Source organism: Pelophylax lessonae (assembly GCF_965119305.1).
Source record: "Pelophylax lessonae genome assembly, chromosome: 1".
NCBI classification, from domain to species: Eukaryota; Metazoa; Chordata; class Amphibia; order Anura; family Ranidae; genus Pelophylax; species Pelophylax lessonae.
The window spans coordinates 729406294-729426212 of NC_138768.1; the positions used below are offsets into that span (position 1 = coordinate 729406294).

At 41.5% G+C, this 19919-nt stretch overlaps 1 protein-coding gene across 2 annotated transcripts in view; it reads right to left on the reverse strand.

Annotated features, from left to right (window-relative positions):
- The window catches only part of ZDHHC2 (zDHHC palmitoyltransferase 2), a 172902-nt gene that overhangs the window by 65524 nt on the left and 87459 nt on the right, over nucleotides 1-19919 (reverse strand). For both annotated transcript variants that reach the window (XM_082243043.1, XM_082243044.1), the window contains 2 exons: nucleotides 7835-7955; nucleotides 2092-2161 (listed from right to left, as the gene is read on the reverse strand). In XM_082243043.1, coding sequence (XP_082099169.1) covers nucleotides 2092-2161; nucleotides 7835-7955 — 191 coding nt within the window. The remainder of the gene's footprint in view (nucleotides 1-2091; nucleotides 2162-7834; nucleotides 7956-19919) is intronic.

The following is a 19919-nucleotide window of genomic DNA, read 5'->3' on the forward strand; positions in this document are numbered from 1 at the left end:
AAAAAAAAGAATTTTAAAAGTAAAATAAATGTGGAAGCCTGTGATATATTGAAAGTAAATAGTACCAGCATCCCCGTTAGCATATATTGTAGATTGGGAAATACCCAAGACCAACCTCCCAGATGGTCAATGGGGGGAAGAGGGGAAAAGGGGGGAGGGTAAAAGGAAGGATATTGAATGGGACTTTTAAGGTACCGTAATCAAAAGTAATAAACGCTATTACTCCTCACCTCCACCTGGACATACAAGTATTGGGACTACAGCGGATCATCTACTCTCCATGCTCCTATTGCCTCAGGACACCTGAGCAGATATTGCCAAAGAATTTTCTTTGAGTCCCTGCTATTGAGCAGTGCATACTACTATCAGCACACCATCTCTATCTGCTCTAGTCCAGTCTCTCACTTTGGATTCCATCCAGGTGGAGGATTGTGGGATTTGATCTAATTTTGTGTGTCTCCCATGTCCACCGGTGAGAGGATTTGGTGGCTTTGTCCCCAATTTGTGATCCACTTTGGCTCTGAACATTGGATGAAAGTATAAATGTGTACAGTATCCTCCTGAAGAAGTGGTCCAACCACGAAACATGTCGAGGTTCACACATTTTGAAGTTTGAGAATCCATAACAGGATTGCCAAAACTCATATTGTGTCTATACATTTTGTTCAGATTATATGTAAACACTGTTTGTGCCTACATATGTTGTTATATGTTGCTATTTGGTTTTAAACTATATTTTTTTAATAAAAATTCTGGTTTATTACTTTTGATTACGGTACCTTGAAAGTCCCATTGAATATCCTTCCTTTTTCCCTCCCCCTTTTCCCCTCTTCCCCATCATTGACCATCTGGGAGGTTGGTCTTGGGTATTTCCCAATCTACAATATATTTAAATGTAAAATGTGTCCTTGACATATGAGGGTAATAGTTTCGATCATCAATTCTCAACCAGGGTTCTGTGGAATTTTGCAATGGGGTACCTTGCGCTGTGGCTGATTCACTTGCCATTCAATGGTACCAACACCACTTGGCAGAGTCAGACATCATTGATCCTTTTAGTTAACTAGCTAACTGTAAGGGTAACATTCTGACTACCACTGTAAGGGGCCATTCCTCCCACTGATGACCAATGTAATGGACATTTTCCCACTGATCTCCAATTAATTGATTTTAACAAAGGTTCCCCGAGAACTGAAAATTATTTCAGGGGTTACTCAGGGGTTGAAAGGTTGAGAATGGCTGGTGTAGATTAAATAATAAAGATCTTAATTCAAATATATGTGCAGTAGACATGGTCAAATTTTGGAATTCTGCAAAAAACGCTGGCAAATGCCAGCCTAGAAGAATACGGTAAGTGGTAGTTGGTGTTACCACAGCTGTGATGATCCAGCCAACAGGCAGTGCAGAATGCTGTAGTTCTCAGACAAGTACCAATTAATGCTATGCTTTTCTGCTAGTTAGCAACTGTCCAAGTTCTCAGGAAGCAGGAGAAAGCATGTGTCCTATTGGCCATAATTCATTGCAGAAAAACACATCTAAAAGAATAAGGCAGGAAAGCAATATATCTCGAAAAAATTTGAAAATTTAACTTTTGCTGTCAGGAAGTCAAGCTGGAGGGTAGAATGAATTGCAATACCCCATTGATAGTAAAATCCCATATTACCTTACACGGAACACTGTCAGCCAATATCAGTGTACCCCCTATACAGCCTATCTAATCAAGTTCTTTTAGAAAAAAAGTCATATTTGTGTAATACGCTAACATGATGTATTTCTTTTCTTTTATCCCTGAGTGCCACTCAAATATTTCTGTCTCTTATAAGCAGTCATCCGGGTCATGTGAAGCACCCTTCAGCTTGTGTCAAGTATAGACTTCCTCTCATACACAACCCAATTATTCGCAATGGCTAATCTTAGTACTCTGGCTTCTCTTCAATTCAAGATAATCAACATCAGCGTAGACCAGTGCTGTCAATATGCCTACCAGCTGAAACAAGAACATCATTTACACACTGACAGCACTGAGAGCTCTGCAAACGTCTCCTCAGCAACTAATCTTGTACAAATGATCACAGAGAATCGGGTTCATACTTATCACAAACAGAGCAGTGATGACAGCGGTCAGGCTTCACAAGCTGGCATCTGTCACAGTATCTGATGGCTGCAGAGAAAAGAGTTGGGAGTTAATGTTCATTTTGGCAGTAAATTCAGTCCAAAGATTTCAAAGTTTAAAGGAGATGCTGTCATTGTCTAGGTTATTATATTCCCTGTCTTTGTTCTGCAAAGACCAGTACCCATTTTTTTTTTCAGGAGGCTCTTCCGTAACAAAGATGAGAGGCCCAGATTTGCAGCATACTATCACTTGGCTTCTACAAGCTAACAGTGACTTAGTTTACACTTGTGGTTGGGGGCCTGGGTCAGTAAATATAGTTCAGCAAAGAAAAAGGCACCCCAAGTCATCTGAGTCCTCCTGAGCAGTCGGGTGCAGGATAAGCAGTCGCTCAGCTGCAACACGATGAGTAATAGAAGACGATCCGCAACTCCATACATGCTCTTAAATCTTTTCAAATGTATAAATACTCTATAAAAGACAGGTAGGTACAGCAAATGTTAACATGTTTCAGCCATTGCAGCCTGGTTCACAACCAATGTCTTTGTGAACAAGGCCATCATGGCTGAAACGCATTAACATCTGCTGTACCTACCTAACTTTTATGAAGTATCAATCAATTTGAAAAGATTTAAGAGTATGTATGGAGCTGTGGATCATCTTCTATTAATTAGGCCAGGGGTGGGGAACCTTGGCTCTCCAGCTGTGCTGAAACTACAAATCCCATGAGGCACTGCAAAACTCTGACAGCCACAGGCATGCCTTCCTAAGGCAGAGGCATGATGAAATTCGTAGTTTCAGCACAGCTGGAGAGCCAAGGTTCCCTACCCCTGAATTAGGCAATAAAGATAGGCAGTTGAGCTGCAAAGGCAGCCAAAGGGGAGGGGGTACGCAAGCTCCGGCCAAGATATGAAGCAATGAGGTGTGGTGCAATAATTATCCCTACTGACGCATTTGGCGAACAGTGCTGCCTGTGAGCATAACCCATTCAAGTTAAGGGGGCCACAACGCACCCGAGAGCCAAACACTTGGCTCAGAGTTGTGCCACAGTATTTCGAATGAAAATGGCTGTTTGGCTGTAAAAAAAAAAAAAAAACATAAAAAGGGGATTTAGGAGGTTGCAGGTTCACCTTCTGAGTGCCTGTCAGCCATGCCTGAATCGCTCGGTGAAAAGGAATCCACCATGAGATGTTTTTCACAACCTGACGCAGGTATAAACAAGCCCTAAAAGAGAAGTCCATTTTTCTGAACATGTTTCATGTTACACCTGTATTTAGGGAGTGACATGAAACATGGTCACACTCTGCATGCCCCACCCCCAATTAACAGAATCTGGGGGATCTTCTCCTTGCCCATACAGTTGCATCTGCCACCACGGCAGTTAGACTCATAGTTCTAAATGGAACATAAGTGTGGTGACACCATTATGCTTGTCTTCCATCGATACTTCCACCAGCTCGTAATTAAAGGTCCGTACTACAGCTTAAAAAATAGCCTACAGGAGCCAGAGCACTGAATCTCTGATCCACTGAATGTGGTTGAAATGCTTTGTAACTCCAATGCAAAAAAAAAAAAAAAAATACATAAACAAATAAACACATTTTATCAGTATGGATGGTATTATTTTATTTAAAAAGGTTGACTGTCTTTAAAACCTGAAAGTCCCCTAAAAACACAGTTTACAGGCCTCAAGTAATAATAGGAGTTACGTAATATGGTTAATAAAGGATTGTGTACACGGACTTATTCTTCCCAGTTTTTTTGTGCATTTGAAACTGGTGCAGTGTGGATGACATTTCTATTGCTGTGTTTGACCTGTTTTGCATTATGTTTCACTGAATGCAGCATGTCCTACTAAAATGCATAGGCGTTGAAGGGAAATCAGGCCAGGCACATCCGTTTTCAACATTAAATGAACATTCAATTGTTGAAAATCTCTTTATATTATTAAGTGTTATTCTGTTTAACAAAAGTAGAATTTTATCCCCACATTAAATATTCTGCTTAATTGCTTCTGCTTAACCACTTAAGCCCCAGAAGATTTTACCCCCTTCCTGACCAGGGGGTATTTTGCGATTCGGCACTGCGTGACTTTAACGGACAATTGCGCGGTCGTGCGACGCTGTGTCTAAACAAATTTGGCGTCCTTTTTTTCCCACAAACAGAGCTTTCTTTTGGTGGTATTTGATCACCTGTGCGATTTTTTGATCACGCGCTATAAACAAAAAAAAGCGTAAATTTTGCAAAAATAGCAATATTTTTCACATTTTTTTATATGAAATTCCCCCCCAAAAAAATGTAAAAATCAAAATTTTTTAACATTTTCGGCCAATTTGTTTTATGCTACATATGTTTGGCAAAAAAAATCGCAAAAAGCGTATTGTGATTGGTTTGCGCAAAAGTTATCGCGTTTATTAACAAAGGGAAAGATTTTTGTCATTTCTGTTGTTTTTTTTTTAACGCGTAATGGCGGCGATCTGCGATTTTTTTTGCGGTACTGCGACATTGCGGCGGACAGATCGGACCCTTGACTGACATTTTTGACACTTTTGGGGTTACCAGTGACATTTCTACAGTAATCAGTGCTATATATATGCACTGTTACTGTAAAAATACACTGGCAGTGAAGGGGTTAACTTTTTTTGAAAGGGAGGGGCTATGTGTGTCCCTAGGGGCGTGCTTTCTACTGTGATTGGCTGTGGCTTCAGATGTATGGAGAGTGATCAACGGTTCTACATAGTAGAACCGTATGATCATCCTTCATACACAGGGGAGAATGACAGGCAGCTTGTTTACACAAGCTGCCTGACTTTCTCCCTCTCCCCCGCCGATCGCAGAGTGACCGGCGGACATCGGGTCCGCCGGTCACACGCGCGGGGGGGTCCGTGATCACACAGGAGCGGGAGCGCGCCTCCGGGGGCGCGTGCTCGCTCCCTAGACCCTCACAAGCTAGTGATGTAGCCCTACGTCACTTTGCCTGTGAGGGGCTGACTGCCGACGTAGATCGGCGTTAGGCAGTCGGCAAGTGGTTAAAGTGATTGTAAAGAATTTTTTTTTAAATTAAAAATACCAAACATCTCTATACTTACCTGCTCTGTCCAATGGAATTGCACAGAGCGTCTCTCAAGTCCCCCGCCGGCACTCCTGGCCCCTTCTCTCTGTTCAGTGCCCCCATGGAAAGCCGCTTCGGGGGCAGGGCAGATTCACAGAAAGTGGGGCTCTGCCCTGCCTCTGTTCCCTGGTCACTGGCTTTGATTGATAGCAGCGGGAGCCAATGGCTCCAAGTGACCCAGCAAAGCCAGTGAGACCCAGAAGTAAGGGGGGAGAAAAGCTTCAGACATACACAGCGCTGGATTGAATAAGGGCTCAGGTAAGGATGGGGGGGGGCAACATTTAAAGCCTAAACATTCTTTACCTCCATGCAAGAAATGCATTAAGGTAAAAAATGTTTAGGCTTTAGAACCACTTTAAATGGAGACCTCACTGAAACACACAAAAATCGCCAGCCTAGGAAACTAGGAGTATTTCCCGCTGTGATCCGCCAAAAGCCAGTGCACCCTGGGTCCTGTGCCACCATCTTCTCAGTGAAGTCCACTTGTATGGCAGGCTGTACATGACACCTGCGCATGGGCATCCGCAGAACTTTTTTCAAGGGGAGGCGGGGGGATCCTGCCTGCCTATGTCCTCCCCTCTGTAAACTGACCACGGTATACCATGGCTGCTAAGCCCTGACACTGTGGTCAGTCTACGTGCCTCCGTCATCCGCAGCTCTCTTGTCCTCCTCTGTCCTCTCTTCCCCCTCTCTCCATGCCTGTCTGCTCCTGTGTCAGTGAACGCCCCCCCCCCCCTGCTGCTGTCGTTTTATTTAAAGTTTCATATCCTGTCTACCGTCTGTTTAATAATCCTGTGTGCCACTGTGTATGTATTTTATAAAAATAAGCCATTCTTTACAAGTTTTCAGAGTGCCACGCGCCGCTCTCGTGACCCGCCGCCTCTCTCCTCCTCTCCCCCTCCCCTCCCGACTGACATCAGTGAAGAATCCTTGGCCCTGCCCGCTGCAGGCAGCTGTCAGACGGGGAGAGGAGAGAGCTGGCGGGTCACGTGAGCGGCGCTCGGCCCTCTGAAAACTGGTAGAGAACGGCTTACACAGACACACAGAACTATTAAACAGACGAGACAGGATGGTATAAAGTGGCTTAACAACCACTTGAAAGGGGAAGTTGCGATTCCAGGGGGGGGGGCCCTTGCCCCTACCTGCGGACGCCCATGCACCTGCGGCTCCCCAGGCATGGGAAAACACCCAGAACATTACGCTCAGCATATTTTCAGCCTCTCACCATCAGTGCACATGATGCCTTAATGTAATTGTCAGGGGAGAAGCCAAAGGCATAACTAAAGAGTGTGACTTGAGTGACAGCTCTGAGTATGTTGGGGCTGCTAAAATTGCATTCAAAATGGCGACGTCCAGCAACAGTCTCAGGGCCTTTGATTATCTACAGAAGTGAGGCTTTGTTGCTACAGGTAAATAACATGCCTAAATTTGTTAAATGATCATATAATCTTACAGGAAGATTGTTGCTGAAATGAATGGTCTGGTGACAGGGTCTTTTTAAGAACCTAGACCATAGTGGGCTTCAGTGACACAATCAATCAATCAATCAATCAATCAAGACAGAGATATTCTACCTATTACAATACCATATGTAATAACTCTACATACTGTATGTTCAGACCCTTGAAAATATTGATGTCTGTATCGCTGTTGGCCTATAGATGTATTGCAAGAAGTGAAATCAAAAGCAATAATGTATTTATATAGACTGTTTATCATTTTTCTATGCATGGCAGAGTTACAAGCTGGAGATACAACATATCAAATATGGTTTGGATCTGGATCCATTCTTGAATGTGGATTGCTAAACGATCACTTTTGATAATTTATCACTATCTGTGTCCATCATAGGTTGCGACATTTGTTTGGTTTACTGTAACTGAGTATATATAATTATGCATGTACTGGTTTCTTGCTTATTTTGTATTGGAGATTCTTAAGGGGTTAGAGTGGAATTCTCTTTTTTATTTACATGCCTACCTACACTGGAACACTATTAAAAGGTGTATTTTTTAATATATTGTTGACACGGAGAGGTGCTTTTTTATATGGGTGGTCATGCATACTGTTGGCTACAATTTAGTTATTTGACCCCATTATTAGCATGCTCCTTTTGAGTGGTACATATCCTATTCTTAGTTAATGCCCATATACAATAGCCCTTCTTCAACAAATGATCATTTTTCTCACGGTTAGCATTCAGCTATAACTGGCCCCCTTGGCATATAGTATTGACAGTTTTCTCCTTAGCAAATGTGTAAGTACAAAAGTTACACAGGCTATACCCTCCCAATCCAATGTTTCTAATGCCTCTGAAGCAAAATCTCACCAAACTCTTCAAAGGGTTCTGATTTCAGTTGTGCCATTGATTTTTGCCCAGCTATTCAGGTAATGGATTTAGCAGTGTTATACTCCCCTATTATAGGTATTACCATAGATAATGTGCACTGTATTGTATGGCCTTTAGTTGTATTCAGAAGCATTCAGTTGTTACTGTCATCCTTTCCACTTCAGAAGATGTAGCACTGAATTTAAAAAATCTCTTGTAATGAAGTGATTTATTATTTTGAAAAGGAGATTCAGGGATGAAGAAAGTAATATATAATATATACCCCCTGACATTGTCCTGGTGTAGACGGGAAGGTCCTTGGCTAGTCTTCTGAGAACCTCCTGCTGGGATTCCCCTCTGGGTTCTCGTTCTATAAGTTCTTTGTCAGCATATGACAGATGAAACTAAAATACAGCAATTAAAAATGTCTGTAAATATGGATATGCACATTTTTTCAATGATGACTGCATTTTTAAAATGCCAATGTGTTAGAATACCTTTACAGACAAAAGTGCTGTTTCATGCAGCTTGGCCTACAGTCTCCCAGGGCTGTTTCTATTGTGCATTGCTGTAAACAAGCAGCTCTGGGCCACCGTTATATGGCAGAGATGTGAGACCTGCTCTATACTGGGCTGAATAAGCAGCCCCTCTTCATGGGGTTTATAACAGCAATGAGAGACTGCAGACCAGCCCGCTTGATACAGAAATTATTTGCAGCAGAGACAATCCTTGCACTGGCATTATTTCAGAGGCTGTATATTTCATACTGAAAATGCATTTATACTTTAAAGTGGTTGAAAACCCTCACATATACCCAGTGAAGTGACTGGTGTAAGATGATACACGGAGATGAAACAAATCCTCCTACATAAGTTGTACCTGTCTATTTGCATTCTTCTCTCCTCTACATCTGTTCAAAGTTCAGAATATTTAAATCTTTCCTGAGAGTTTAGAAAAAAGGGGGCGGAGAGCTGAAGTTACACTCTGCAGAGCTCAGAGAGGGGAGCTCTGAGAGCTGATTGAAGGGAAGAGACACACCCCCTCACACAGCACACAGGAAAAGAGCTGAGGCTGTCAATCAGCTGGAGGTTTCCCCTCCTGTTACCCTTTTTTTCTTGGTGTTAGGAAACGTTGTCAGAAGTGACTAATGTAGATAGCAGAGGAATGAAACAGCAGACAGAAATTGCACTTAATGCTTTTAATTGAGACAAGTACACACTTTAGATTCAGAAGGATATGCTTTGTTCATATTTTATGCCTACGGTTTACAACCACTTTAACACAGCTATGCAAATTATAAGTATAACCTAAGATAAAACCTTTTTGTTTCTCTTCCTTTGAAAGCTATAATGAAATAATCAAAGGCCCTTCAAGTTCAGATTTATTATTATTATACAGGATTTATATAGTGTCAACAGTTTGCGCAGCGCTTACCAAAATGAAGGCAGACATTACAGTTACAATTCAATTTGGAAAAAGAAAAATCAGAGGGCCCTGCTCGTTAGAGCTTACAATCTAAAAGGGAGGGTCAATTGATACAAAAGGTAATAGCTATGGGGGATGAGCTGATGGAGAAAGTGAAACAGTGTATTAGTTAGTAGATAGGCTTCTTTAAAGAGAAGGGTTTTCAGGGATCGTCTAAAGATGGATAGATTAGGGGACAGTCGGACAGATTGGGGAAGAGAGTTCCAAAGAATGGGAGAAGCTCTGGAGAAATCCTGGAGGCGAGCATGGGAAGAGGAAACAAGGGAGCTAGAGAGCAGAAGGTCTTGGGAGGACCGAAGAGAGCGGCTTGGTTGATATTTTGAAATCAGGTTAGTGATGTAGCTGAGGGCAGAGTTGTGGATGGCATTGCAAACTAGTGTTAGCACTTTGAATTTTATTCGTTGGGTAAGTGGAAGCCAGTGAAGGGATTGGCAGAGAGGGGTGGAGGACACTGAACGGTTGGTAAGGTGGATAAGTCTTGCAGCAGTATTCATTATGGATTGAAGGGGGGATAATCTATGTAAAGGTAATCCAATGAGGAGGGAGTTGCAGTAGTTGAGGCAGATTCCCTTATATTTATACTATAATTGCCTACTGACACATTTAGCAGGCCAAACATCAACAAAGTCATCCCTGAATCCCTAGCTTTTAAAGCTCAATGTGGATTATTGGCAGGACTCAACTGGGAAATTAAAGTGATAGTAGGGATGCTTTAATTTTTTCCTTTTCTCGAAAAACCATATCCTTTTCTAGCATCTAATTAAAAGTGGATGTAGTAAAAAAAAAAAGAATCATTATTTTATGGCTTCTGCCATTTATAGTACTGAGTCAATCAAACATTTTGTACAAGTACAATTACCCTTTATTGTATGTGGTTTACAAAGACGACTGAAATACCTCTATTTATACTGTTGAAAGAATATCAGAGAAACTAATTATAAGATCACTAAACTTAAATTCAAATAGCTTTGAAAAAAAAAAAAACATGATTACAATTAATACAAATTTGCATTTATTTCTTGATAACAATCAAAAAACATGTACTATTACTTTAGCATTATCTGTGTAAACAAATCCAAATGACATCTGTATCTAGTTCAGGCAGGGGGGAGATTTATAAGAATATTCACACCAATTTCTTTTGATGGGATGACTAGACAGGAAGAAACTATGTACTGTATATGTCAAAGGTATTTGATATTTTGTTCGACTGTCCATGTAAACTATAGGTCTATGATAAAACCTACTTTTGTGTAAATTATGTCTTTGAAACACTCAAGACCTGGAACAAATCACACTCAAGACCTGGAACAAATCTGAACCAATCCCAAATATAAAGGGAAAAGAAATGGATAGGTTCCCCAGTCCCCCAAAATACAAAAATGTTTCACCATCCTCATATAAAAGCAAAGTCGTTGAGTAGCTGTACGATGGTACTGATGGCACTGCCTGCCTCAGATGATTGGACATTTGAAGAGGAATATGTGTTTTTTTTATTGCTAGGCTACTCCAGTCAATGGCACCTCATAGCAGCAAAGTCAGTTCAACTAATGGTAATGAGTAATGACCTGTATGAGCTGGTCTTCAGCCACCACTCTTGGAATTAAAGCGGAGTTCCACCATAAAATAAACTTACCTCCATCTTCGTGCCCGGGGTCACCTGAAAAACAAATGGATAATCACAATTTTTTTTTTTTTACTTACCTGGTTTAGAAGAAAATATACTTACCTTACTTCCTCTTCCTCCCCTCGGCGGCCACGGCGATTCGTCACTTCCTGGCTTGCAATGATTCCTGGGAGCTGAACGCCATCGCTCCCAGGAATCAATGCGCCTGCACTGGCCCCGACGCCAGTTCCGGTGCGGGCGCCGTCATACCTTGCTAAACAGCTTCTGGGCATGCCCAGAAGCTGTGCAGGGATGACACTGCGGCACCGGAAGTGACGGCGGGGCCGGTGCAGTGCATCGTGGGACCGAAGAAGACGGAAGAGGACGCAGAAGAGGATCGCGCTGGCTTCAAGCTGCCCACACCTGAGATGGCAGCGCTGGACAATACATTTTCAAGGTAAGTATTTCTTCTAAAAGGTAAGTGCAACCCGGGACAGATCAGAGGCTAGCCATTGTGGAATGTACTAGCCCTGACTGTCCCGGGGGTATTTTTATTGAAAAAAATTATTCCCAGGGTGGAACTCCGCTTTAAGAATGTGTCAAATGACTGTATATTCTTGGCTCTGTGGACTTCTTTAGTCATGGGCAACTAGTAGAAGAGTTGATCACTTGTAAACTGTAGTGAACTATGTTACTGATTTCAGCAATGATTTGTCATTTGTACCTTGGAGTACTACTGATACCCAATCTTGGAACTAATTGCTATGCTCAACAAATAACGCCAAGGATATAAAATGGTTGCTTAGAAACAATACTATGCTGAGAACTCTTGTAGGTCAGATGCCCAGAGACTGACATTCAACAACTCCACTCCATCACTGAGCGTATTTATATAAGCAGAAGGTCAGATTTCAACCCTTGGCTCTAAAGGCAAGTCCGATCAGCATCAAGATGATTATAGGAATCCATACACTGCAAACATGTGTTAAATGTATTTCATTCACTTAATATGTGGAGAACTTTAGCCCACAAATAATCAATCACTCCAGTAATTTGTTTAATGCAGTATGGCACATGGCTGACAATATTAGTCTTTCCTTTGGCAGATATACACAGCAGAAAGTGAAGATTTGGAAGCTCAGCGGTTTCCGTTTCTGGCATCTGATTTCCATTTAGCAGGCAGAGTAAATATTTAATGCTGCCTGAGCATTACTCGGCATCTATTTAATTCAAGAAGCGAAAACTAGACTCGCACTACAACCTGTAACACTCTAGACAACATTCTGTTTGTAAAGGAAACATGCCTTTCTCTGGTGTGCTATTCACTGAATTTACAAAACATGCAAAAGGTAAAAGGCAGCAGTGCTAGAATACTTGAACATAATGTACAGCAATTAAGTCAGTTCCATCTAGACCTGCTCATGGAGGGCAGCCATATCTCACCCTCATATAGTACATTCAACATACCTGAACATTTTCAATCTTCTGCAAAACTACTAAAAGGAAGGCACATGGGTGCACCAAGCCAACTTTATCCAAACCATTTTTAGGGCAAGATTGTGTGCTATATGCATTTTCAGGATTATGCTTTTAAGGCAGCTGACTCGCTGTACACGTGCTGTTAGGGTGCCATTGTAAATGAATGGCCCTGCAACACATTAGACAAAGTAGAAGTACATTTTACATCCATTACCACTGTGCATCACTGGACCCTTAGTTATGGAGTGCGGTGGACAGGGCCGCTGATAGGGGGGGACCACCAGCCCTCTTGTAGGGGGCCCGAGCACACAGGGGGGCCCACACAGAGAAGGGGATTAGTGATGGACAACAAATACAGAAATCTTCCTCCAGCACCTGAATCTGATCTGTCCCCCTCCCTGCTATCAGCTTTTATCTGCTGAGAAAGAGACAGTCGTCCCTCACTAATCCCCCTCCCTGTGTGGGCCCCCCTAGCAGTGGCTCTAATGTTATCTCTGCTCAGAAGTTTATTTGTAACTTTGTTTCTCTCTCTCTGATCACTGAGCTCCAACTGCCCAGGCTGTATATTTTTCTCCTCTCATCATCATTTTTATTTAACATTGTTTTTTTTTTTTTTTTAGATTTAGCAGGAATTATGTGAGTTATGTTATATTTGCGTCTGCTAATAGTGATCTTGTTGTAATTTTAGCTAAATATATCTTTAATATTTTCTTGGGGGGGGGGCCCTGCCAGGTAGTCTGTACGGGGCCCCATGATTTCTAACAGCAGCTCTGGTGGTGGAATGGGTAAAACCTCTGTCAACATTTGTGTGTCATATATTTTTCCTCATCGTCTTCTTTTGACTTGTCATTTTTTAGATACACCATGAATGGGGGAAATCTTCCAATTGTTAAAACATAAAGCATTCCACCAAACTTGTTTTAAACTTGTAGGGTAAAAAAGGTTTAAAATGTTTTTCTTTACAATTCCTATCCAGGTGTCAGATAAGGCAGATGAGTGAGATGAAAGATTTCCAATCAAAACAGAGTCAGCATTTAAAATCTGAAAAATAATTTTCACCCTTCCTACATAACCTATACAGTTATGAGGTAGTATGCCCAGGAGTGCCTAGGCACCCTCACAATCTAGGAAGTGCACAACTGGCATTCAGGAAAAATTCAAGACAAAAGGTAAGTCCAAGGTCCTAGGCAAGTTTCTAGGGTAATGAATAGATAGGTAGTGCAACTAGTTTTCAAAGATACATAATACCCATGCAAGCAACGGCTTATGAGATCAACAGCCAGCTTACCATGCAATTTTCTGCATTAGGATTCAGTGCAGTTTCAAGATATAGCTTCCACCCAACAAACCCCAAGCTATTGCATTATTACGACGTTCTGTTGGACAATGCCAAATTCTACACAACCTCTCCTATGTTTAAATGGGACAGGGAAATAGGCACTGCATTCTCTATTCCACAGTGGCTTTCTGCCCTCGCCAATATATATAAATATTCGCACTGCGCAAATCATTGGGAGATGACCCAAAAAATTCTGAACATATGGTACTATACCCCTTACCATCTCGCAGGCTTCTCTCAATCTTACTCACAACTTTGCTGGAGGGACTGTTCCCAGGTGAGGACTCTGGTACACATCCTGTGCTCCTGCCCTACACTGACGAGCTACTGGAACAGAGTATTCACTTATGTGTCTACTCACATGGGTTGTATACTAAAGCCATCCCCGGAGCTAGCCCTTTCACACATAGGAATAGACCGTCTACCGGTCATATATAGGCCCTGGGTTACACACGTGTTATTGGCTGCTAGGACGATCGTTCTCCGTAAATGGAAGACGGCAGAGGCCCCTAACTTGGAAGAGGTGGTTCAACTCCTGAAATTGAAACTACCACTTCGAAAAGGCCTTGGCGATCAATAGACTGCAACTGCAATCCTTTAAAGCTCACTGGAACTTTTGGGCTGTGACAATATCCTGATTTTGCGGTATTTTTCTGTATCTTGCTGCCTTGCTGTTTAGCTGTATACTACTACATAGCTGTTGGTTAAAGCAAAGCTATTTGTATGTTGTGAATGATTCTACTTGAGATGTTACTGTATAATGATTATATGTTGAGAATCCTCTGATTTTCTTTCTTTTCCTTGTTATGTTCCAAAACTTGAAAAAAAATTATTTGCAAAAAAAAAAAAAAGATATAGCTTCTACTAGGGATGCACCGAAATGAAATTCTTGGCCGAAGCCGAATAATAATAAAATGTTTGGCCGAAGGCCGAAGGCCGAATACCGAACGCGGTGTTTTGCATTTTTTCCATTTATTTTGCCAATTTTTTGTCCTCTCTCTTGTCCTCTCGTGTCTCTCTCTCTCTCTCTTGTCCTCTCACTCTCTCTCTCTCTTGTCCTCTCATGTCTCTCTCTCTTGTCCTCTCTTGTCTCTCTCTCTCACTAAATGTTACTGTAGGGAATGGGATTCAGTGCACACTGCAGCCTTGTACCATAGGGTTAATGTTAGTGACACTGTAGGGATTGGGAAGGATGCTGGGAATGGAAATCAGGAAGCATGCAGGCAGCCTTGTAAATTTTAATTGCAGATACAGGGCACTGGGCAGGTCAGGGTTAATGTGGTAACATCAATTACTCAGTGACAGTCAGTCAGTGTCAGTGTGGACTCGATCAGATTATACAGTGACAGACAGTCTCTCATAGTGGTGGTAGTAGGAGGCTAGAGGTGGACTAGTAGTAGCCTGGAAAGGAGCACAGCCGCATACATACATTACTCACTCGTGCACTGCAGCCCGCCCCACACATTCAGTGAGTCTTACTCTCCTCCCTAGTTTTTTCAATGGCACATTCAGGAAGCCAATCACGCCGTGAGTAGCGGCACAGCGGAACCAATCAGGTGTGCAGGCACGCGTGATTGGTTCGCTGTGCAGCTAATCACGGCGTGATTGGCTTCCTGAATGTGCCATTGAAAAAACTAGGGAGGAGAGTAAGACTCACTGAATGTGTGGGGCGGGCTGCAGTGCACGAGTGAGTAATGTATATATGCTCACCGCTGAAGTGTCCCGGCTTCCCCTGCCTAACACGGAAGTCTGTGAGTCCTCCTGTCCTCCTCCGAGTCCCTTCCCCCTGTAAATATCGTGACCTCGGCGATATGAATATCGCCTTCGGCCACAGAACGATAGTCAATATCATATTGACTATCGTTCAGCCCTATTATTCGGCACAAAATTATTCGGCCTTTTGACTTATTCGGCCGAACACCGAAAGTGCTATTTTTTCTATTTTCGGCCGAATAATGTTCGGCCGCCGATTATTCGGTGCATCCCTAGCTTCTACCCATGTCAACATATTTCCTGTTTCTTCCCTTTCATTAATTACATTATTTATGGTCACTGGGTTTCTATATACAATACCATATAAAAATGTGATGAAACACCTTTTTGTTATAAATAATACTTAGTATTGCCCAGATCTTAACATCATCTAGTCTACAGTATCTGGTATTACATGAAGAGACAGAAGGATCTTAGGCAGTCTACATACACAGCAGATCTGTGGTTAGTTCCCCTGCCTGCTGAGTTCTTTCAAAAACTGTGTGCAAGTGTACCTAGAAGAATTGATACTGTTTTGAAGGAAAAGGGTGATGACACCAAATATTGCTTTGATTTGGGTTTCTCTTCTGTTAATTTACTTTCCATTTTAATTGAATAAAATAAATTATTCATACTTATATTTCTGAAAGCATTCTTAATTTCACAGCATTTTTCCCACACGTGCCTAAAACTTTTGCACAGTAGTGTATGTCTCTAAGAACTTGGTCATGCTTGTAACCAGACCCAAAATGGGCTACAGGCTCTGGCCGTGACAACTTGGGCCTAAAAACTCCAAGCAATTAGTCTGTCTTTTGATGCTGTCACCCTCCTTCCATGATGTATTGGGCATCAAGTCTCTTTTCAGCAGTGATAATATGGACCTGTCAGTTCAAGGCCCAACTGCAAAAGTACAAAACAACAATCCCTTTCTTCAAAAAAGAAGAGTATTGTACTTAGAGCAACAAAAACCATTTATCTTTCTAAGCAATTTTACAATGGAAGTAGAAAAGGGGCAGTGATGTTATGATTTCCACCTCATCCAATTAAAGAATGACTTGTATTCATTGAAAAGCAAGCGACCCCCTGTGGTTGCTATGCAGAAAGGCAGCTGCTTGGCACCAGGACCTGAAAGAGTCTAATAATCACTGTAGTAGCAGTGACTACTATAGTTGATGTAGCCTCCCACGGGAATTGGTCAAATATGAGATACAGTATGGATACCTACATCGGTCCAATACAAGGTTTTTCAACCAGGGTTCCATGGATTCCTAGGGTTCCTCCAGGAGGTTGCTAGGCGTTCCTTGAGCATTGAGCAACTTCTTCTGCTCATAAAGGTTCCCACTGACGCCATTGATCTTTTTAGCCATCTGTAAGGGGGGAATTCTTCCCAATGACCACAAGTGTAAGGAACATTCTTCCCACTGACCATCAATGTATCATGAGTTGTAAATACACACTATATTACCAAAAGTATTTGGACACGTGCCTTTACACGTACATGAATTTTAATGTCATCCCGGTCTTAATCAGTAGGGTTCAATATTGAGTTGGCCCACCCTTTACAGCTATAACAGCGTCAACTCTTCTGTCCACAAAGTCCACTTGCTCATCCATGTCTTTAATGATCTTGCTTTGTGCAATGGTGTGCAGTCATGTTGGAACAGGCTATCCCCAAACAGTTCCCACTAAGTTGGGAGCATGAAATTGTCCAAAATGTCTTTGTATGCTGGCGCTTTAAGAGTTCCCTTAAACTAGAACTAAAGGGCCAAGCCCAACCCCTGAAAAACAAGCCGACACCATAATCCCCCCTCCAGCAAATGATAAGAACCAGTGCTCAAAACAAGGTCCATAAAGAGTCCTGACCTTAACACGACAAAACACCTTTGGGATGAATTAGAGCTGAGACTGCAAGCCAGACCTTCTTGTCCACATTAGTGCCTGACCTCCCAAATGCGCTTCTGGAAAAATGGTCAAAAATTCCCATAGGCACACTCCTAAACCTTGTGGACAGCCTTCCGAGAAGAGTTGAAGCTATCATAGCTGCAAAGCATGGGCCAACTCAATATTGAACCCTACTGACTAAGACTAGGATACCATTAAAGTTCATGTGCGTATAAAGGCATTACTTTTAGTAATATAGTGTATGTTGTTCATCCCTTTTGAAGAGGTAATTGCTGGAACTGCACACAAGATGCAGAAAACAGGATTTTTGAAATTGCAGTACACTAGAAGCACAGAGATATGAATGGCCCTAATAGAAGTGACATGCCCCTGTGCCTTAGTACATGAGCAAAGGACTGCCATATTGATAATGATCAAATAACCAATCTGCACTTCTCTTGGGAAAATATTATTAACTTATGTTAAGGCTTCTCATTTGATAATACCAAAATTATTTTAACTAGACAAATTTTATGGCAGAACACTGATCAGTGCTATGGTCTTCCTAGAATATAATATTCTGTGGTCAAAACCTATTAATTCATATTTGTTTTTTTAGGCTAACATATAAATAGGCACTGCCATCAATTTTGTGCTGTGACACATAAAAACAAACATCAAATAGATGGCATGTAGTTTGTTATTTACCAATGAAACAGCTGAGCAATCTTTTCTTGCTACATCAAAGGGAACAAATATTGAATAAATTGCCTCTGGAAAGAAGAGCTTACACAGAGCACACAGAGAGGGGGGGATGGCTGTAGTTATACAAATAATGCCAGCTACAGAATCTCTTCTACATCACAGGAGCCAATGCTCAGCTGTACAGTACAAATCCACCGCAATAATCAAAAGGCATGACAACAATGAAAAGCCTGAAATCATACATTTGTTAATTAATACGGTTTGGTTCCTACAACGCCACCATTTATAATGCCACAAGGAATCAAGATTTGCTTTCTGGCAGGAAAGGTTACATTTGTTATCAAAGTACAAAATTATGGTGGACTTACAGTATATCATCCTAAAGTTCTAAAATATCTATTTCATAAGGAACAGTAAAAATGCTTTAATATTATAGCCAAAAACCCCTGAAAAGACAGCAGCTTGTCTAATGTGGAATTTCCTCTTTCATAAGCACCACTTTAGTAACAACTACCCCTGCTGACTTGTTCTTAAAGATGCATGTTCCAGATTTGTCACATTATTTCTGGAAGATGTGCCCAAAAAATGGCGGGAGGTGCAGGGAGTCAAGGAATCAGACACTCCAGCATAGGACCACCTTTTCCTTGCGATAGAGACCCCTTCTTCATCTATATCAGGATGGACTTGTGATTTCACTCCTGTGGCATATAATATGTACAATATAAGCTGATGTTCATGCTTCTGTACTCCTGATGAAGCTTTTCCCAAAATCTGTTGGGTTGTGATCAGATTATATGAAAGGCTGACTATTAAAGAAGAACTTTGAACTCTGTTAATATCATTTGTGCTATATATATATATATACAGTATGTGATAACTAAAGGGACTAGTCGGCAGGGACTTCTGCTATATGCTATAGGACATACTACTAGTCATACTGTATTTGAATTTAAATGTTGTGCTCTATTTTATTATATGATTTTAATGGTATTTGCAATAAATATAAGTTTTACATATTTTGTTATGTTGTTGACTTTGTTAATATTGGCACCATATGTCCTATGTAATTGAAGAGACAAGAACTCACTGCTCAAGGTGGTGTAATTGCCTGATGACTCACACCGGTGCATGCCCCGGCTCGCCTTCGTGGAAACTTGATAATTAATGATTAAGCACACAGTCAGTGTGTGAAACGCGTCTACCTTGTCACAATTGTCATATTTGGATGTCCAGTCAATAAATCTTGATTTTGACTCAACCTGGAATGCTGCCAATTCCTTTTCCTTTATCATATGTCCTATGTACTTTCTCCTTTAATGCAATCCAGCATTAAAAAAAACAAAAAAAAAACGATACTTATCCTTTAAACTGTATGATTTCTCATAGTATGTTATATTTCTTAATTACAGTATGTGTAGGGATGTAGTACCATCATTCACCCATAAATATACCTAGATAATGATTTGCATTGAGAACTAGTCACCAGCATGTCCCATTGTCTTACTTTGGCAGCCATCTTGGTAAAGGTAGGATCTCCAGCAAGGAGAACAGTGAGCAACACAGCAGTGGCATCAACAAATCTCACTCCAAATCTCCTAGGACTAACAGCCAAAGCAGAAGTGACTTACATCTCGCATTGCAGATATAGTTATGAGGTAGTATACACAGGTGTGCCTAGGCACTCTCACAAAGCAGGAAGTGCACTACTTACGTTCAGGAGGAAATCAAGACAAATGGTAAGTCTCAAATCCCTTTCCAAGTTAGTGAATAATTGGGTAGTGCAAACAGTTTGCAAAGATACAGAATATCCATGCAAGCAACTGCTTATGGGATCAATAGCCAGGTTACCATGCAATTGCTGCATTGGTATTCACTGTAGTTTTAAGAAATAGCTTCTACCCATTTCAACATATTTCCTGTTTATTCCCTTCCTTTAAATACAGAACCTTCAAAAAGTATTCATACGGGGGCGTGGCTTGGCTATGAAGGTGTGAGGACGTGCTGTTTCGGAGCTCCGCTCACACCGCAGCTACTATTCAGCCTAGAGGGCGATTTGAGCCTCTAAAACACCCTCTAATATGCGCCAGAACCAGCAGGGAACATCAAAGCCACAGAGAAATA